Source organism: Haliaeetus albicilla, chromosome 17 (genome assembly GCF_947461875.1).
Source record: "Haliaeetus albicilla chromosome 17, bHalAlb1.1, whole genome shotgun sequence".
In the NCBI taxonomy this organism is placed as follows: Eukaryota; Metazoa; Chordata; class Aves; order Accipitriformes; family Accipitridae; genus Haliaeetus; species Haliaeetus albicilla.
In genome coordinates, this window is record NC_091499.1 from 8,367,321 (window position 1) to 8,388,016 (window position 20,696).

Sequence of the window (20,696 nt, forward strand, 5' to 3'; positions counted from 1 at the left end):
TCACGATAAACCTGCTCCGGCGTGGGGTCCTCTGTGGGCTGCAGTCCTTCACGATAAACCTGCTCCGGCGTGGGGTCCTCTGTGGGCTGCAGTCCTTCACGATAAACCTGCTCCGGCGTGGGGTCCTCTGTGGGCTGCAGTCCTTCACGATAAACCTGCTCCGGCGTGGGTCCTCCGCAGCGTGGTGGATATCTGGTCCCGCTCCTGGAGCACCTCCTCCCCTGTCCCCTTCCTTCTCCAACCCTGACCTCGGTGTCCCCTCTGCTGTTCCTCACTTTTTCCCTTCTCCTCTGCCCATCCAGCATTTCCTGCCCTTTCTGATACAACTTACCCATAATGTTTTCACTAGTGTTGCATGGTACTGCACCAAAAGACTCACAGAAACCCAAATATCTGCCTCCACAGAGTGCAGACAAACAGTCTCTGTGCAGAAAAAACCCTCCATGCCTTTCTCCTCTTCATTGCACCAAGCAGTGTTAGTTTCTGTTCCTGTCATCTATCAGTCCAGTCCCTCTGTCAGCAGTCTCATCAGTTTGCCTTGGGTTGATGTCAGGCTAAATGTCTTAGAATTACCAGGCTCATCTTTATTTCTTTTTTAACAGTGGCTTAATGTTAATACTCTGTAAGGCTTCGGGAATTTCCCTGGTACACTAGGATGTATTGAAAAGGAAGATGAGTGGGCCAATTATCTCCTAGGCAGATCTTCCAGGCCTCCTGGGTATGTAGCAAGACTTAAACCTATTTATGTCTAATATAGATTTTTAATGTCCTCACGTATAACTTAGCAGCTAAAAAATATGACTTCTCTCATTTTGCTTCAATATACCATCCTGCTTCTTTCTAAATGCATAACAGAAATATTTATCTGTCTTTACCTCTTCTCCCCCATCTCCTTAGCAGGGAGTTGCTGCAGCTGCTGCCTGCTGTTTTTCAGGGACATCCGTCAGGCACATCTTGTTTCTCTCCAAAAGCACAAGCTCCACGCTGGTCTGCTGGATATTTCATAAAAAATACAGTACCTCTGCCAGCTTGAAAGGCTTCTGGACCTTTCCTGCTGGTATGTTGTAAGATCACCTCCTTTTTTAACGTCATCTTTTCTTGTGGAGCTTTTGGCCGTGGCTCCTGAAGCTGGACCTCATGCACCGTTCATATGCCAAATGTTGGTCACTGTTGAACGTTCAATTTCTGAACCAGCCAGAAGGGTGGAGTTTTGCTTTTTGCTGGGAATTACCATTATTTCCAGCAAGTAGCTGGCAGTCCTTTTGTCGTGATTTAAGAGAAAACCAGACTCTCTCTGAGAGGTAAATGATGAGCCAGTTGAGCCTCGAACCCTCTCTCTAACCTCTTATTTCAGATCCTCCGTAGTCCACCCTCTCCACTAACAGCTGAGACACATCCAACCTCCCTCTGCCCTGTCCCTGGGTTGGATGAGGTTTCCAAAGGGTGAGTGTTCGGTGAGAACACATTTTCAGTAATGGGCTGGGGTTATCTGAGGAGCTTCTCACTTGTTGGAAGTTGGCCCTGACCTGAGCAGGTGTTTGGGCCAGAGGTCCTCAGAGAGACCTCCCAGGCTAAATTGTTCTATAATTTTATGTAAAAATATGGTATATCACATAGTAAGATAGGTGAAAGTATTAAAAAGAGGCAAGAGTGGGGTACAGGAGGAGATACAAGATGTAACTCAACTACATTACTGAAAAAAAACCTCCAGAATTATTTAAAAATTTTATTTCCTGAAGTAAAAATCTCCAGCAAGTGTGTAAGCATTTTTTAGTTTTATACTCCCTAATCCAATGATTTTCTAATTGCTTTGAAGCTTTTCCATTGATGCCAGGCTGCGGTGCTACCGCCCAGGGACGTACCCAACAGCCCGATGATGTACATCCTTGCTGGCTTCTCTGTTACGAAAAGCCCACACTCTCCGCTGAATGAGGCAGTGATAACACTGCTGTTTTGAAAGCCGTGAGTCACCTCGGTTTACTAATAATGCATTCAAAATCTGTATCATTCCTGGCTGTGTTTTAGCCAGGGCTCTGAGACACCTACAAGACAGCGTGGGACTGCAGGAAGAAGGTAACTAGCATCAGCAAACTCTAAAAGTGGTTTTCTAACAAACTGGTCCCCACAATGCACACAGTCTTGGCTTTGCAGACACGCTCTGTGAGTATGTATCCACCACACAGGAGGCTTCAGCAGCCTCTCCAGAGCTAGTGAGTCCATGGGTTTGGCTTTGAGAGTTTTGGGGTGGGTAAGAGAGAATTCCCCCCCCCCCCCCCCTTTCACTTAGCAGGCTTCAGAGAGTTTCCTATGGCACTGGAAAACAGGGGGTATTGGACCCTGCGTGGCAAGGTTTTGGTAGCAGGGGGGCTACAGGGGTGGCTTCTGTGAGAAGCTGCTGGAAGCTTCCCCCATGTCTGACCGAGCCAATGCCAGCCAGCTCCAAGACAGACCCACCACTGGCCCAAGGCTAAACCCATCAGCGATGGTGGTAGTGCCTCTGGGAGAACAGATTTAAGAAGGGGAAAAAAACCTGCACAATTGTAGCTGGAGAAGAGAGGAGTGAGAAGATGTGAGAGAACCAGCCCTGCAGACCCCCAGGGTCAACCCACCACAATCAGTTTAGCTGTTTGTATGCAAAGCCCTAAAGCCCTTATCAGCTGCATGAGAACAACTCTTCATTAGCTTTGATTATGTCTGAGCCACAAGAGGGAGATTTTTATAATGTCACAGAACTGCTGCATCTTGCCACTCCAGAGCACATAAAGTACAATGCTGGTGATCAGCTGGTTTTATGGAGGTTTTACACACGTATTTTATCACCCTCTAATGAAGACTAATGATGTGACTGTACCACAACCAGCAACAAAAAATGCTACAAATAGAAATCGTTCCAATGTTTGAAATGCCAGCAACAGCTTGGGGATGAGGCTGGCGGCTCCCCCCGAAAGACTCACCCCCTCGCCGGGGTCTGACCCCTTCCCCTGCTCCCAGGGGTGGGCATCCCGGCAGGGGCAGCCGTCCCTCTCGGCTCTACCTGCTCTTTTTGTTTCCCAGTTCCCAGCCTAACCCTCCCCTCATGCCCATTGCTTATGGAAAGGATTGACCAATCCAGCTCCTGCCGCAGAAGTGCTGGCTAAGGTGGGAAAAGATGCCAAAACCTCAGAAAGCAACACGGAAAGACGAGCAGGTTCGGTCTTGGTGTCGCCCAGGCTGCCTCTGAAGAGCGTTGGCTGCGCAAGGCAGGCCTGCCCCTCGCCTGCTGACAGCCCTGTGTTATCTCCCCTGCCATCCTTCCCATCGGCTCATTTTGCTTGGCTCTACCGGTGACTCAGTCTATTAAATGGGCGTCATATTTTATTACAAACCTGAGCTGACTAATTACATGCTGTTAGGCAAAAAAATGCAGGGCAGCTGTTAAGGGGGGGTGTGATGCAATGGAGGTGCAAACAGAAAAGTTGTCACTTCTGGAAAGGAAAAGAAAGGGATTAAGGAGCTAAACGTAACCAGAAGAGCTGCTTTGCCAAGTGGATCAGTCACTGGAGGCATTGGGAAAGCGTGGCCGCACAGCCCTGCTGCCGTGGGAATCGCTGCCCACCCACCACGCCAGCACCCTACCGTTCCCCTGGCAGGGCTGGAGAGCTGCGGAGCTCCTTGTTCCTCTTAAAAAGTAGGCATTGCCATCTGTGCTAATTAAAAAAAAAAAAAATTGTAATGCTTTTTAGGAAAGATTTTGAAGGTTCTTTGGAATGGTGAGCAGCTGGGCTGGTGGGGGGGAGGGAACCAGCAAAAAAAAGAAGAGGGAGGGTATGGAAGCGTGGTGATCCCTTCCTCTGCCCAGTAGTAAAGCAAGGGGAGGAGGTGCCCGCACCTCGTGGCTTTCTGTTTGGGTCAGCATCCGAAACTCTGCAGCCTAATCAGAAAAGGGCAAGGCACCCCTTGCCCGGGAGAGTTCCCGGCAGCTCGGTGTCTCTGCTGTCGCCCGTGGGGAAGGAGGACACGGCTCCATCCCTTCACGGGGAGCAGTCGCGGGGAAAAGCAAGAGCGAGGTGAGTAAGGCAGGGGAGGAGGGTGACTGCCCGCTGCCAGCCCTGTCTCTTGAGGCGCAGGCTGGGAACGCCTCTCTTTCAAAAGAAGGCTCTGTGAATACACACACATATGCAAAAAAGCCTTTTAAAAACGATGTGAAAATTTTGGGTCCAAGGCAAAGACTAAGTGGTGTGGTTTAAGAAGCCGGGAACATCAGTAGACAAGCGCATGAATCATTCGAGCGGCCTTTTGCAAAGGGGAAGGCGGCAGGTATCACACTGAAATTACCACGGGTGGCAGCTCACACCCTTTGAAGAGCTGGCTATGCCAATTTATTTTTTGCTATGTGTGTTTGTTGCTTGTGCTTGTGGAAACAAACACTTCTGCTTGCTCTGTAAAACAGGCTGTCTCTTCGGTACTTGAGCTGGCACATCCCTGTGTGGTGGGTTGACCCTGGCTGGACCAAAGCCGCTCTATCGCTCCCCTCCTCAGCTGGGCAGGGGAGAGAAAATATAATGAAAGGCTCTCGTGGGTTGAGATAAGGACAGAGAGATCACTCACTAATTACCATCACAGGCAAAGCAGACTCAACTTGGGGAAATTAATTTATTGCCCATTAATATGATAATGAGAAATAAAACCAAATCTTAAAAACATCTTGTCCCCTGCTCCACTGTGGGGCCTCTCCCACAGGAGACAGTCCTCCATGAACTTCTCCAATGTGGGTCCTTCCCACGGACTGCAGTTCTTCACGAACTGCTCCAGCGTGGGTCCTTTCCCCGGGCTGCAGTCCTTCAGGCACAGCCTGCTCCAGCGTGGGTCCCCCCATGGGGTCACAAGTCCTCCCAGAAAACCTGCTCCAGTGTGGGCTCCTCTCTCCATGGGGCCGCAGGTCCTGCCAGGAGCCTGCTCCAGCGTGGGCTTCCCACAGGGTCACAGCCTCCTTCGGGCATCCCCCTGCTCCGGCGTGGGGTCCTCTCTCCCCAGGCTGCAGGTGGAGATCTGCTGCCCCGTGGACCTCCCTGGGCTGCAGGGGGACAGCCTGCCTCACCATGGTCTTCATCACCACGGGCTGCAGGGGAATCTCTGCTCCAGCGCCTGGAGCACCTCCTGCCCTCCTTCTGCACTGACCTGGGGGTCTGCAGGGCTGGTGCTCTCACACCTTCTCACTCCTCTCTCCGGCTGCAGTTTCTGTTCTGCAGCAGCTTTTCCCCCTTCCTAAATCTGTTCTCCCAGAGGCGCTACCCCCATCGCTGATGGGCTCGGCCTTGGCCAGCGGTGGGTCCGTCCTGGAGCCAGCTGGTGTTGGCTCTGTCAGACATGGGGGAAGCTTCCAGCACCTTCTCACAGAAGCCACCCCTGTAGCCTCCCCCCACTACCGAAACCTTGCCACACAAACCCAATACACTGATGAATCTGGGACTGCTCACGAGTAACACCAGGAAGAGATTGGGGGTTTTACAATTTACTTTGCAAGAGCTGCAGAAAAATACAGCAGCAGCAGATTAGTTTAATTTTTACATTAGAAATAGAGAAATAGCCTGTTTAGACTCAACATAAGATAAAATACATGCACCTTCAAAACAAAAGTGAAAAGCGCAACATGATAATTTCAGTAACATGGGTGTCTGGGTGTGTATATCTAGACACACCTAGCAAAAGTAAACACTCTGATTTTATGGTTAACACAACTGCTGCTGTGTTAGAAGCTTTTTAAGCAATTTCAAGCAATTACAAATATTTCTATATGACTGTTTTTCGGCTGTTTGTTAGAAAATGCTTATCTAAAAAACTTTTATGATGTAAGCTAATTACATCCCAAATTAAAAAGATTTTATTATTCGTGAACAAGGTACCGGGGATTTGGCATTTGCTTTCAGCATTCAGCGAAATTCCTATTTAATGCTGCGCAAACTAATTTGGTTTTTTATCGGAGACCAGAAACTGCAAGAGTTGTGACGGTACAAATCGCGCGTTGCAGGATATCCACTGCACGTGAAGATCCAGGCTGCTCTGGGGACGGGCAGGAGAGCAAAAGTTCTGCCAGTTTTCGGTGTTTCTCCGTACCACTGTGCCCCGGGAGGCAGCAGTGACCTGGGGACCTCATTTCCAGCCCCTCGGCACGGTAAATCCTGCGCAGAGCTTGCAGACGCAGCAGCAGCCGTGTGTTGGCCTGCCACGGCTGCGGAAGGAACAGGATCAAAGGAGAGAGTCATCCTTACCCAAGTTCTTGCAAGTCTTGTTTCTGGTTCTTTACCAAGTATTCCAACCACTTCATAAATGCCTTTTTTTTTTATTAGAAAAAAAATATTAAGAAAGAGCTAGCACTAATACAAATTACCTATCCCGCTTTTTATTATTGAATAATCTCCTGACTTTATAGCGCTGCCAGGAGGGATAACGCTATTGTTAAGGCATGACACCACACTGCAGAAAGGGTGTCTGCTCAAAACTTGTTCAGTCCTCTCTCATCCTTGCCTGTAGCCACTGGAAAACATACAAACCACCTGCAGTTAAACAGCACGGTAGCCATTCCAGGTAAAGTCTAGGTCTTCTCTTTTGGTCTCCTTTCCCTGTCAAGGGAAAAAAATACCCCAAAGCTGAACACCTGAGAGTGGTCTTTTACTGACGTTGAGAAGCTCCTGAAAGAGCAGCTTTTGCTTTTGGCGGTAGGTGGACACCAGAAAAGCCACTTTAAGATTGCCCATCAGTTAAAGTTTTAAAGCCAAGGAGGTGGAGCTGCAGAAACGCCCTACCTATTGATGCCAGAACATTATTTAGCTCTTCCTTAGAGAACATCAGCAGTTAGGAAAGGCTCCAAGTTTTCCTAAGGAAACACTGTAGTGAAATGCGTCACCCAGCTGGCTCTGCCTTCCCCACCACTCACCTGTACCCGTCCCTGCGTAGTGTCATCTGGTAACAGCTCGCACGTTGTGCGAAACCTGCTAAATCCAAGTGCCACCTAGAAAATGTTTTGTAAGTGGATGCAGTTGCCAGCTACGGGAATTTTCACCTTCCCCACTAAACTACCTGGAGCCGAAATTCAACACCTGCTATTTTTATTTATTTACTTATTTAAATTGCTGTTTGGTCAGTCCAGTAAGTCCCAACCCAAGAAATAGGAATTACCAGGGATGAGAAAATTTTAATTTTAAAAGGGGGCCAGGGCCAAATATTCCTATGATTTCTAATTCTTTCACTGTCCACAGGATGCCAGGGCCATCCCACTGGGCATGTATGGAGTCCTCCTTGCCAACATAAAATGCTTCTTCTGCTCCAGAAATTCCAGCTTCAGGAACTGAAATTCTGGCTCAAACATTCAGACTGCATTACAACAGCTGAAAAAAGAAACCAAGAAATACAATTAGCCCACCCCCCATCTCTGAGTGGATCATTAACCTCTTTTCTAAAGCATTCTTCACGACTGTAAAGGCTATTTTATCTAAGCAATGAAGAGAAACAGGTTCCAGCTGGGACTTTAAAACCTGATACTGATTTTCCTAAAATAAGTAGCATTAGTAAGCAATAATGAGGGCATTTCTTAATTTGGTTGCTTCTGCTACTAAAATAGCAGAGGGCACAAAAAAGAACAGTAAGTAATAACCTCAGTGAGCACAGGGATTTTTTTCTTTACCTTGTTCCTCAATGCTGAAGAAAGAGATGACAAAGTTGTGTTAAATGTAATGACTTTTAAAAATTATTCCTGGTTCCTAAACATAGCTTTTGCAGCTAACAATGGCACATATCTCTATGTCCTGGCCTAGCCACAGTGCTGGAAAAAATGCTGTTGACTACATCTACTTTCTGACAGATTATGGAATTCTGTTAAAATTCATAATTCAGATCCAGAATACGCTGCTCACCAGGTCATAACAATGTTGATGGCTAATCTTGGTGTCTAGCATTATGCTTACAAAGGGAGTTTTGCTCAGTGAAGGAGCTACTGTACAGCGTTCTGTGCCTGGTCTAACAAACAAAAAACCCCCTGCATTACCTCAAGATGTTATGCTGCCAAAATTGCTACACCAAAATTTAAATTGAGAACCCCAAACCACTTGTCCGGCTAAAACAACATGTTATTTTCAGCATCTTTGCAATTCAACAGCAAGCAAACCACTAACGCTTTGTGCATGGTTGTAACCCAGCGCATGCTCCTACCCTCCCTGAAAAACATGCACCAAGACATGACGTGAAGAAAATACCAAGAATATTTTGGTCAGATTAAAATACCCACATAGGCTCCAGTCAGTTGTTAAAACTCCAAACAAAACACACTGCAGACAAAGTAAATTAATTCCTTCTACTTAACGCATCACTTCCTAGAGATGCCCAGCAGCCATTTTCTAACACTTGCAATGAACCGCTGAGAGCCCAGTGCTGCTCCCTGGTAGCCAGCGTGCAGGACCAGAGGCTCATAAGGTCAAAGACTCAAGGTGCTGAAAGAATGAGAAATTGCCTCAAACAGGTGCCAAAACTGAGCTGAACCCTACTTTTGCGAGGCAACATGTGAGTCTATGAAAAAAAAAAAATACAGGCTTGCTTAATTTAGAATTCAAACTGTCGTCCTAAGGGTTCAGTTCAAGGATTTTAGTAAATCAGTACCTCTATAGCTTTCAACAGGCTTTAGACAACACTGCCAGGTCCAAGAGATTTATAGACCTGTGAGACAGACAACTTATGCCGACTGCTTACCATTACGGTACTGCAGGTGTATTCCGTAGTGCTGGTGCAACCAGAGGCGTTCAGGAGAGTTTGAGCTACAAGCGTTGCACGTACATTCTCATATCTGATCCTTATCAAAAGCAGATTTAATAAAGTGTCAGAAAGCAAGAAAAAACCCCTGCCCATGCACTGGTCTGCAGCACAAAGCAGGTTTTTCTCATAAGGAATTTGCCACAGCCAACACTGTGTAAGTTCAAAACACATTGCCACTTCTCCTAGTGTTTTACTAAAGTAGTTATACCTTCATTGTAAAGTCCTTTTAAAAAAAATCTAAATGGAGAATAAAGGTTTTGGTACTTATTTTTCTATTATTCTCTGAATATCTTAGTGTGCAATGTGAGGTCTACACAGTAAGCGAGCTCTTATAAATTCTGTTAGCACCACAGAGTGTCCTTAGCTAGTGAAAATTCTCACTAAGTGAAACTTCACCTGGAGAGCATCAAAAAGTCAGGATGAGAATTTTTACCCATGCAAGAAAATATTTGTACTAGGGACCTGATTTTGAAATAAAAAACAAAAGTCAGATTTATATAAAAATCCATTTTTTTATTAAACTCTGATCACAGAAGAGAATAGCTCAGTATAAAATCTCTAACAAAGTGATTTTATAGCGCAGTAAACTCTCCATCTCTTGCAGCCATAAGCTCTGGTTATGAGTGTACAATACGCCTTTGTATCATAGAATACAAAACTGGACTTTGTCCTTGTAGGCCCGTATTTGTTAAGCAGGAAGACAAAAATTAATAAAAGCTGTTCCTTTTTCTAGCTTATCGCATCCAGAACACCCAGTTTTGTAGTGATGCCTTGAGACCATTATGTGCGAAATACTCTTACTACTCAACCTGCTCAGGCTGCACGGCTGCTGTTTGGGATTTCAGACAATATGAGAAGTCATGTCAAAAGCCCCAGTGACAAATCACAGCAGTAAATTATTTCCTGAACACACATGGCAATCTTCATCCAAGGAGCCACCCCAGCAGAGCAGAAAGGCACGCACAGCAGTTAGAGAGAGCAAAGGGGAAAAAAGGGGAAGTTTTCAGTAAAAAGCTAGCTACTACATAAAGCCTCATTTTCTGAATAAATCCTAAAAGGTGGTGGCAGCTTTAAATTTTTTTTCCTATTTAACTGGAGTATTTCCAGCACATTTGGTTTCTGTCAAGCAACTGAGAACCAAAAAGCATGCTAGGCTCTCTACAAGTACTGAATCCAGAGCCATATTTACTTCAAACTCCGTACCTCAAGCTGTCAGCAAACATTCAAGCAAGTTTGTTATTTTGAGAGTAGGCAAAACTGCAAAAAAAATTCCTTTTTGGCCCAAGGACTTCTCCTGCCCCTTCTGCCAAACGTGTGGAAACTAGGTCAGACACCAAATCCCAGGTGAGAATCTGCTGTCCAGTGAAGAAGATTCATAGTGGGCTGGATGGATCCAGATTGCTGTTCCCTGTGCCCACGAGCAGCATTTGAGGCGAAGCCAGCGTACCAAGCGATGCCATGGGCTTGAAACCCTTGACTGCACAACACCCCAGCGTCCATTTTAGCATTTTACTACTTGCAACTACTGCAAGATCTTTCAATGAAGTACATCCCACTCTGGAATAATTTAGTAAGCAAGTACCTGACCTGAAGACACATTTACAAAAAAGAAACAAAGCAATAACAGGAGCTCTGCGAAGTAAATTTTTAGCAGTTATTAAATTTTTAGCAGTTATATAGCAATTCTCATCTTCCCAGAGCTTTGTGTTGTTGCAAGGAGCATCTCAGAAGCTCTGAAGATTATTAATCAGAAAATACAGAGTAAATATTAATTATTTGTGAGTCCTGCCAATACAGGACTACAATGTTTGTCATTACTTCCACTACAAGCATTTGTGCTTAGATAAATAGCTCGCTCTATTGCAATTTAAGACAAAGCAATTTTTATGTACTCCAGAATGTACTTATGCACAAGTACACTACTTGTATACTGTTACAGCATCTATAAATAATAAATACACAGAAGTAACAGTTATAGAGTAGTCATCTAACTCCTACAACATCTAGAGGCAAGGGCAAAACTAGAGAAGCAACTACTCCATGTTCTCCAGCTTTTGGCCCAAGTTATTTCTCATATTTCTCTAGTTTTCTCCCATAAACACATTCCAGAAGATACCAGCATAAAGGTGGTTTTCTCATGAAATACATTTAAGATGATACCACTGCAAGAATAACAGTTCTCAATCTAAAGATAAGGACAGACATTTATCTTTGAATAATTTCAAGAATCAAAGATTTCTTCCCATTTAGCAGACTAAAACCTACCTGATATTGATTTGACAGATAGCAGTGATGCCTTACGAGCTCGTATATATTCCCACACATTGAATCAAAAGGCAAATAGCTTTTTCTCCTCAAAGCTGTACTGACTGTATGGTGCTCTGGCAGGAACTGCCAGCACTGTTTAATGCTATCAGACCAGCGTGCACTGGACAACTGGCACTGTGATGATCAAAAGAGCCATAATCTTGCCCATCAATAAACATCTTTGTAATTAAGTCAAATACGATGTCACTGCCACATCAGGCAATCAACAGAAAAGTGTGTGTGCATTTGTTAGGCTATCTAGAAGTCCCAAGCATAAAAAGACGCTGAAAGGCACTAAGTCCATAGAAAGTATTGCCTTCAAAACTGACTTTGAGTACATGCTTCATTTATTTGCATCCAAGACTACAGCCTGCATTCACCCACTCTCTTGTGGGAACTCCAGTGCTTTGAGCCAAGCAAGCAAGCAGGTCATAAAACCTTTCCCCCAACCCCAATTTCCTGGACATTAAGCAGCAAGTGATATAATAAAGAAAACCCAACATGCAAAACAGAGGATCCAGTCTATTCTATCCAATCATCTGATGAATCTAACTTGATCACGTGTGCTTATTTTTAATTACTGGTGGGGATTAAGTATTATGGAAAAGATGTCCGGACAGGGTGCCTACCACCAGCATGGGTTAATCATCTAGGGACAAATCCTGCTCTGAACACTTGGTGTATTTTCTGATTCCAGGGAGGGTGTAAGCAATGGATTGAAGCAACAGCTGCAAATTATGCAAGAGATAATTGACCACACCATATTTTGCTATGATGGCAGACTTGATTCTCTACTAGCTGACATCCGCAGTAGCTATTCACACTTAGGTGCTAGGAGTGCAACATGGGTGCAACTCGGTATTATAAGGTTGATTACAGTGATCATACCTGGTGCACTGGCTAGGAAGGAACTTATTGTAAAACAGCAACATGTAACCATGAATTACACCTACTGCCAGAAGTGCTCCAGATTCTCTGGGATGAGACATCACATTAACACAATGTGGTACCCAGCAAAAACTAAACCACGTGGCCAGTTGTATTCCTAACTGTTAATACTTCCAAGACAAAACAATCTGGAGCCTTGTGTAAAGCGTGCAGAGTCTCTTACCACCACCTTCTCAAAACAGATGATTGATTGAGACAGTTTATTAGCTAGAACCATTATTGGACCAAATCTGACGCTGTTACATGTGCTGTACAGCCAGAGTATATCCCAGGAGACTTGTTTTTTAAGTGGACATCCTATTTTCAGTCAACTCCCGAAGGATGACTTCAAAGACACTAGACTACCATTTTGAGGCAATATCCAAAATTAGAAAGTACTCATAACCTTAAAATGGGAGGATGTGCCACAAAAATGTTTTTCTCAAACTTTTGGGCACTATAACAGATTACATCAACACAACCTGCGCAACACAGTAAAATCAGCAAGCATCCTGAAGCAAGATGGGACACAGAAGAATATTCTACGGAATGTATAAAACCAAACTCAAACAGCATGAAAAAAGTAATGTTTATTTTTATTGTTTACAAAAGCATGAACACCTTATGCAAAAGCAGCATTCTGAACCATACATTTCCCTCATCCTCCTGGGGTATTGGCAGAAAGCAAGTATTTTCTCTGTTCTTTAGGGTTAAACGTACTCTTCTGAGGTAAATGGGAGACACCCCACTGATCTCCATGGAGCTCCGACTGCTTACGTTAGCAAAGAGGCCAACTCATAAAACCATGACGCAATGAGATGTCATATGGGTGACTTGCTTTAGGTGCCGAATTAGATTAGTCTGTGCTTCTAACCAAGATAAATACACTATCCAGATACTTAATAAGCTCCCCATTCTCTTCAATTTTAACTGAAACAGATCTAATTTTAAATACCTGTTTAAACATTATGAGTCTCATCCCACACTAACTTCATGCAAGGTTTAACTTTATGCACCATAAACAATTTTACTCAAGTTTTTATGAAATAGCAAGTGTGCTCATAAGCTATTTAAGGAGTGAGACCTTTCAGCACAATAGCTATTTACTCCTTTCTTACCTGCCTCCCCAGCACATGAAGGTCAAGTGCTTACTCTGAAGAAACGTGCCCTAAGGTTAACCTAAAAAAAAAAAATGTGCAGCATTTTTATTTTGCCTTCATCTTTTTCTCCTGATCTGGAGCTGGAAGTAGTTAATGGTCATATAATCAAATAGGCCATGCTTTTGAACCTACAGAGAAACATTTACTTATTTATTTATTAAAAAAGCATTTTGTTAAACAGAGAATTTGCTCATAATGACTTCAAAGACTTACCTGGAGCAAGTTACTCCTATTGTTTCTTAAAATAATCCCTACTATAAAACAGCATAATTCCTCAGCTCCTCTGAGTTGAGGTCCCTCCCCTTAGAATCTATAATTGATGCCTCAAAATATGTATTACACTGGGAGAAATGGCTCTGGCTTGTCTGCCATCCTATGTCTAAAATGACTGACAAATACTATTTATGACTGCAAGACCGATATTGGATCTATGGATCAATGAAAACTGCTTCATTGTACTGCTCAAGCTGTAAGAACTGTTCTATTAGCTCCTGCCAACTTCACATTAAAGAAATGTAATTTACTTCAGCTATAGAAAGAACCTGCTAAGAACCCATATATATATATACACACACATACACTATGTATGTGTACACATACACACACACACACATATAGATAATTTGTGTTTATTTTACACTGACAAAGTACTAAAAGAATCCAACAACTGTCACTGCTAGAGATGAGGCTAAATGAAATGGTATTACTTATATGGCATCAAATAATTATGAGACTCTGGTCCAAGAGCTTCAGAACTGTTAGCAAAAAAGTATCTTTCATTGGCAAAAAAGAAAAGTTCCAAATGGTTTCAATTTCACTTTTAAATAAATTGGAAGCATTTAGAAAAAAAAAAAACCCAAACCAAACCATGCAAAGTAGATATAATTTAAATTTCAGTTCTGCGTACAGCAAACACAAACATTTGTACCTATATTCTATTACTTTCATGGCAAAATTCTGGAGGTGCCTTGGACTTGATGACTTTAATAAATCTGGCAGTATCTCACATGTGCATCATTGCCTCAAATTTTGAAAAAGAAAAAGCCGTACAAGTTCAGCCCTGTATTCTGTGAGTCTGGCTGCATAGTCAGAACCAGAAGTATTGCACTCAAGACCACGCCTACAAAAATGCACATTTAATAAGGCCATTATACTCAAGATCATAATGGGACTCAAGTCACATGAACAATCAAATATATCATAAATAGACCTAGTAAAGCCATATTGCAGAAGATGGACTCAAAACAGCAGTGTTCCAGCAATTTAATAACTGATTTTTTTTTTCCCCATGAAATGCCAATCTCTCAAACTGGTTTTACCCACAGGGGTAAAACATGATGCGTATGTATGCATGCATTCTCACAATGCATTGTTTCATTTTTTCTTAAAAGTTACCAAAAGTTCGAGGGTAGGATTCTACTCAAGTTCTGCCAATAAGGTTCAAGTGGTTATCAACTTTAAGCAGCTTCCATGCATGACAAGGGGAGAGAAGATTTGACTTTCAGTTATTTAAATATCTGCCATCATGCAAGACGTAATTCTTACTTTACAAAGTGTAGCAAAGGCATAATTGAACCTGTACTGGAATACTTCTCAGTATGCCCTTTCAGAGCTAGATCACATTAAGAGTATCAGTTTATCTGATCTGGCTTACCTAAAGAAAGACAGAGCAAACAACCAATTTAACACAATACAAGGAATGATACAGATTTGCAAGTTAGCTGCCCGCATCCCATGGCAAATAGAAAGAAGCTACCCTTTAATCAAAGTGGGATAAGCTACCTTGAATTTACAGTAGGGTAAGTGTATTCACACAAGCCATCACCTTGGAGTAGCAGGCGTGCTGTAAATCTGCTAGCTTGCTTTGTAGTTATTTGCTCCTTTAGCTATTCCAAGTTACCCAGTCAGCCAGCATTTTGGCTTGGTTAACAGTAGTGGCATCTCTCCAAGAAAGAAGGGTAGACCACTATTGCTCCTCCCCATGCCACACTACCTAAATACAGATTGATGCAAATGCAAAAAGCATCAGTACAAAGGCTGGAAGAATCACAAGACACAGCATATAGGAAACTTAATGGTCACATGCATTACAGTTCAGCAGAGACATTCTTTCACAATCCTATATTCTGCTGTAAAATCCACAGTGGTGGAGATTATGGATGAACTATCTATCTTCCAGCTGAATCAACGCCAGCATTAGGAATTATTTCTTAATATAACAGACTAAATCCAACCTTTTTTTCCCTAGGACCTGTTTTTTGGGTTTAGACAGTTTTTAGTATAGACAAGAGACAAACCTGAGACACAGATGATGTGACCTGTTTGCATATTATAAACAGACAAATGGATAATCAAGATGCAAAAACTATTGAACGTGTCACATACTTTACACCTACAGCTCCACGTACTTTTTTCCTGCAACAATGGTGTCACTTGCCAGATGCAAGTTTGTCACTGACTATGAATATGTTTTTGACAAGAGCTGGGAGGAATGCATTTAGACAGCAACAATGCAGCTCTTGCACTGATAAGCACGGAACACGGGAGTTCGGGATATGGTTTCTAATTCTACTCCTGTCTTACACTCATTGCATGCTGAGGAGCTCAAAACATCTCTCTTAGCAATCACATTATTTGGAAGGAGAATAACTCTTTCCATATTTTCTTCACAAAAGGAGCAATAAGAAGTCCATTGATCTATCACGCAAGATGAAAAGCCATCTAAAAGGCTTCTACTTATTTTAGCAGTTTTGAATAAAAAAAGATTAGCAGAATCACTTTGTCAATTAGGTTGAAAAGTGCAGAGAATATTTCGGGAATAGAGTTCCAGAAGCCCATCTCTGACTTTGATATTAAAATGGTGGCCTGACTATTAGCAATACTTCGGCTGCTAGTGTCTAAATATGAAACCAAAAAAAGCCAAATAGAGTTTTGATGGGTATCAAGCAGTAGCAGCATTTTCAACATTTTGTTTGCTGTATTTAGTACTTTTTAACCAAATTCTCTCTCCCAATAAAGTGACTGTCTTGTGGTTAGCATGACTAGCCATACACACAGCATTTCTCAATGGAATTACATATTGTTGTTTTCTCTCCACCATATTACCTTACCATTTTCAGTTATCAGTCAGTACCACAGGTTTAATGCAGGTCATGGATAACAAGCAGCAGGCCTACTTTTACTGCTTGCTTCAAACAATGCATTGTTTCATATTTATACATTCTTAAAAATGTTTTCTTCACTTAGTTATATTAAAAGTACCACTCCAAAATTTAAGTTTACAATGAAAAAGGTTATTGATGACTTGACCAAAAAGTACCGCCCCAAATCCCTTTTACTCCCACAGGAAATCATATTTTCTTCTGAATTAGTGTTAACAGATATTTATATTAGAGGACTCCATGTTTCAGAAACCAGTTATTTAATGCTCAATATTCTTTTCAGCAGATGAAGAGGTAGGTATATTTCCACACAAGAAAAAAACCAAACAAACTGTAACAGACACTCAATTAAATCAAGTAATGTCTGAAAAGTCAAACACTGTTCTGACAGCACATAAATGTAAAGTGTCTGAAGATACTCTCCAAGGAGGACAAGAAAAGTTGCGCATTCTGATTAGATAATACGTCATAATTTGAAATTTAATAATTTTCTGGAAAGAAAACACAAGTATCCAAATGCTACTTCCTTCCCCTCCCTCCCCCAAAGAAATGTGGGTGCCAACAAAACTGCCTGTATCAATGGTAGTATTAACTTTTGGACTGCTAAACATGGAATCAACTGCAATTCTTCCATACATTCACCAACACCAGCAGTCTACAAGTTTACACAGAGATCGTATGCATGATAATTACATAATTACAATAGAAATTAAACTTTAGTGTTGTTCTTAAAACAATCCTCATAAATAATGAAAATATCTGTGTTCTAGCTCTTCAGTAACCTAAGGTTAATTGGTACAGATAGTGTTTTTTTCTTCCTTTTATAAACCAAACTGGAGGTTCCTCACTGCCAACAATGGTTAAGGCCTGGATCAAGTTACTCTCCTTTTGCTTTTCCCTTTTTCTGCTTTTTTCCATTTTCCACCACTGCATTATTTTCTGGTTTGCTTACTCCATTTGCAACAGCACCATTTGCTATTTTGCCATTCTTTATGGATTCCTTGGGCAGCTTATATGTCCGATAGTAGAAGTTACCAAACAGGAAAATGAAGGTGACAGCATAGAAAATTACACCCCAGTGCATCCATTTAGGGAAAGGACAATCAATATAAATAGACAAGGCTGTGTGGCCAATAGTCACATGGAACTGCACCTGAAAGACAGAAAATACAGAATCAAAAAGGTCTGAATATATTCTGTAGGTCTGACTGCACCAATGTATACCAATGTATTAAGTTACAAAAACTGCTAAATCGGGAGGTGGTAGGGAAGCTGTATTTGGCTGTCACATCATGCATGAACACATAGGCTTGACCAGGAACATCAAATCTATTGCAGTACCTGGCACCAGTTTTCCGAAATAGGAAAATGAGAAGACATTAAGAGATCTGGATTTTACAGGTTTTTGCAATTCAGTTGAAACAACCAGTAAAGTAGTAGTAGACCTTACTCACATATCTCTTATCTATGCTGCTTTTATTTTGAGAAATGAAATAAATACTTCCACCTCCAGGAAGCATTCTAACTTGAGCTGTGAGTATCAGACAGTGAAGAACTTTTGGAAGGAGCAGCATCTGTTCCAAAGCTCTGCAAATGCAAATCCACTCAGAGACAATACCTTCTGAGATAAAAGGAGAAATTTTACTTACCAGTTGCAGTATGGTCAAGTATCGTTTCCACCACAGGTATTTCTGAAATTTAGGGCCACAGGCAGCTAATCCATAATACATGTACATAATGACATGAATAAATGCATTCATCTGAGCTCCGAAAAAAGCTGTGCAGGAACAGAAGGGAAGATTGTAATGTAATTCTGAAAATGAGAGAGAAGTCTTTTCTAGTATTATTCACGTGGTAGTAAAAATTATAAAGCACAGGACATGCCAGGACTCCATCTCTGAAATATTCGATAGTACAGTATAGACCTGACTGCCAACATGTGCTGACACAGACAGCTGTTCATGCAAGTAGCATGTCACATCTTTCATGGAACTACTTATGCAAAAACTTTTCCTAAGATTTTTGTTGAACAGACATAAATCACATGGAGTCCACATTAGTTATTGTAGTATAACTGCAATTCTTTTGCTAAAGGATTATTAAAAGCTGTATTTGACAATGTAAAATATAAACTATCAGGTTCTGAACTTAAATCTTCTAAACTGTATTTAAATGTAGAAGGTTCACTTCTCAGCAAGAAGTCAAGAAACTCATGTGGAAGCCTGAATAAATAGGCCAAAAAGTCATACAAAGCAATTGGGCATTGCTGAGTGAGTTTGTCTAAATTGCTCCACTTTAGTTTCCTTGTTTATGACTTAAATATCCAGCATTCTTAAATGTATAAACACATTGTATAACTTTTTCCAGAATGATCCATGCTGGAAATGAAGATGACAGTTCTCATTTGTATTAAGATCTCTTAGCTCTGTCAAGATTAGCAGCCATTTAACAGAAACAAATTATACCTTGTTAAGGTATTCTTACACTGCCAGAGAGGCTCAAAAAGGGTCTAATGTATAAAATTAGGACAATACAGACAATAACTGCTGACATCAAACAGCTCAGATGCCCATGTGGTCTAGACCCAGTTAGTTATAATAGGGTCTAGTTTATAATAGATCTGTCTATGTAAGCAATGTGCTATCAACTAGAAAACAGAAGAACATAGATCTATCCACATTTATGCAGTAGCACTACATAAATGCAGAAGAGCAACTGTTGCTTTTCCTTTTGCAGGGGCTAGAAACTAAGAGGCAGTGCAAGAACACCAAAACTTGAAATAAATTTGGAAATAGTTGCAACTGTTGTATTGAAAACTGCTGATATTCAGCATGAAAAGTCTGAAAAGGCAACAATGGAGAGGGCATTTTGAGATATCCAGGGTATTTCTAAGTAGGACTACAAGTAAGCATCCAGTCTCCAATAAACTCATTTTATGGGTGCAGTAGCCAACAAAGATCACAAAATGTCTGGTTGAGTACCTGCATCCTGCAGATTACTTGGGCGAAATTCAAGGATAGTCACAGATACTAATTTTAAATATTTCTTCTTTTGAATATAGAGTAATCCCTCAGTACAAAATATCTATAGTAAATGAGACCATAAAACGCCCGGGCAATACATATTAGTGTGGTTTGAAAAAAAAACCCACCCCAAATATTAGTTCGGTGTGGTGTTTACTATATGTTATTTTCAGTGTCTTAAGCCTACAAAGCACATTACAAACAAAACGGTGCTCTTCCTGAAGCCCCAGCTCTGTAGAGCTTATAATTTGAGAGGGACAAAGCAAAACAACAGCAACAAGGGTACAATGCAGGCAAAGGAGGATGTGGCAAGTACAGTGGAATGACGTTCTTTGATCGGGGCTCTAGAATGGAAGCCAGGGGAAAAAAAAGCCTGATAATGAATTATAGACTTGTGTCATTATGAATAGGTTTATTGGCTCACCTTCAAGGGAAGGTTTCAGAATTTTATACATGCCTCTTAATAAAAAAGAAAGCAAACACCAAACTCAGATACAATGCCAAAATAATATCTCCATTAACTTCATTACATTTGCACAGATTGTGGCCCATAATTAGATTTGCAGTTCTCTGTATCTGCAAAAATTAAGTTAGGCAAGACACGTTCATCTTTCTATTTTATACAGAACCAGGATAATTTTGAAGACAGAATTTCAGGCTTGCAATTGGTGCCCATGAGGAAAAAAAAAAAAAAAAAAAAGTTTTGCAATTCATTAGATTATTGCCCTGTTATCTTTCCCTCCCCCATGTTTCCCACAGAGGAAGACTGTATGCATTAAAGCTATGGCACTGCTTCAGTGCCATTTAAACAGCCTTGCACATTATAACTTTAAGTCTACGAAAACATTTTTCCATTGGTCCCAAACAATAATAATTCTCCCTTGTGTCCAGTCAAAAGGGTATGGGGAGGAAAGGAACTCACCTTGTCCACCTGCAACCCACTTAATACCAATCCACCACAAGGTGAACATGGTGAAATGGTGATAGACATGAAGGAAACTAATTTGGTTAAATTTCTTCCTCAGGATGAAGAATACTGTATCCAAATATTCAATTCCTTTAGAGACATAATACCACCATAAAGCAGCAGCTATCTGCAATAAGAAAAAGACAACACAGAAGTTTTAGTGATTCCAAGCTGAATGGAATAAAGTTCTCTCCACTGATCTGCTGCAAGAGAAAGATACCTCTTCCTTCCCCCAATCCCAGTAAATGTTGAGGTGGAGTCATCAAACAACTGATGGTATAAGAACAACAAAAACAATACTCCATTCATCTATTCTGGACATGGAAGTATTATTCTGAGTCTACTGCTCACAAATCACAATTGTAAAAAA

The 20,696-nt window shown here is 41.8% G+C and overlaps 1 protein-coding gene across 2 annotated transcripts in view; it reads right to left on the reverse strand.

Annotated features, from left to right (window-relative positions):
• Positions 1 to 12,587: 12,587 nt before the first annotated feature.
• ELOVL4 (ELOVL fatty acid elongase 4) overlaps positions 12,588 to 20,696 on the reverse strand; it is a 35,316-nt gene continuing 27,207 nt past the window's right edge. For both annotated transcript variants that reach the window (XM_069804727.1, XM_069804728.1), the window contains exons 4-6: positions 20,282 to 20,453; positions 17,986 to 18,113; positions 12,588 to 17,489 (exon numbers count right to left, since the gene is read on the reverse strand). In XM_069804727.1, the coding sequence (XP_069660828.1) occupies positions 17,214 to 17,489; positions 17,986 to 18,113; positions 20,282 to 20,453 (576 nt within the window). In that variant the 3' untranslated portion in view covers positions 12,588 to 17,213. The remainder of the gene's footprint in view (positions 17,490 to 17,985; positions 18,114 to 20,281; positions 20,454 to 20,696) is intronic.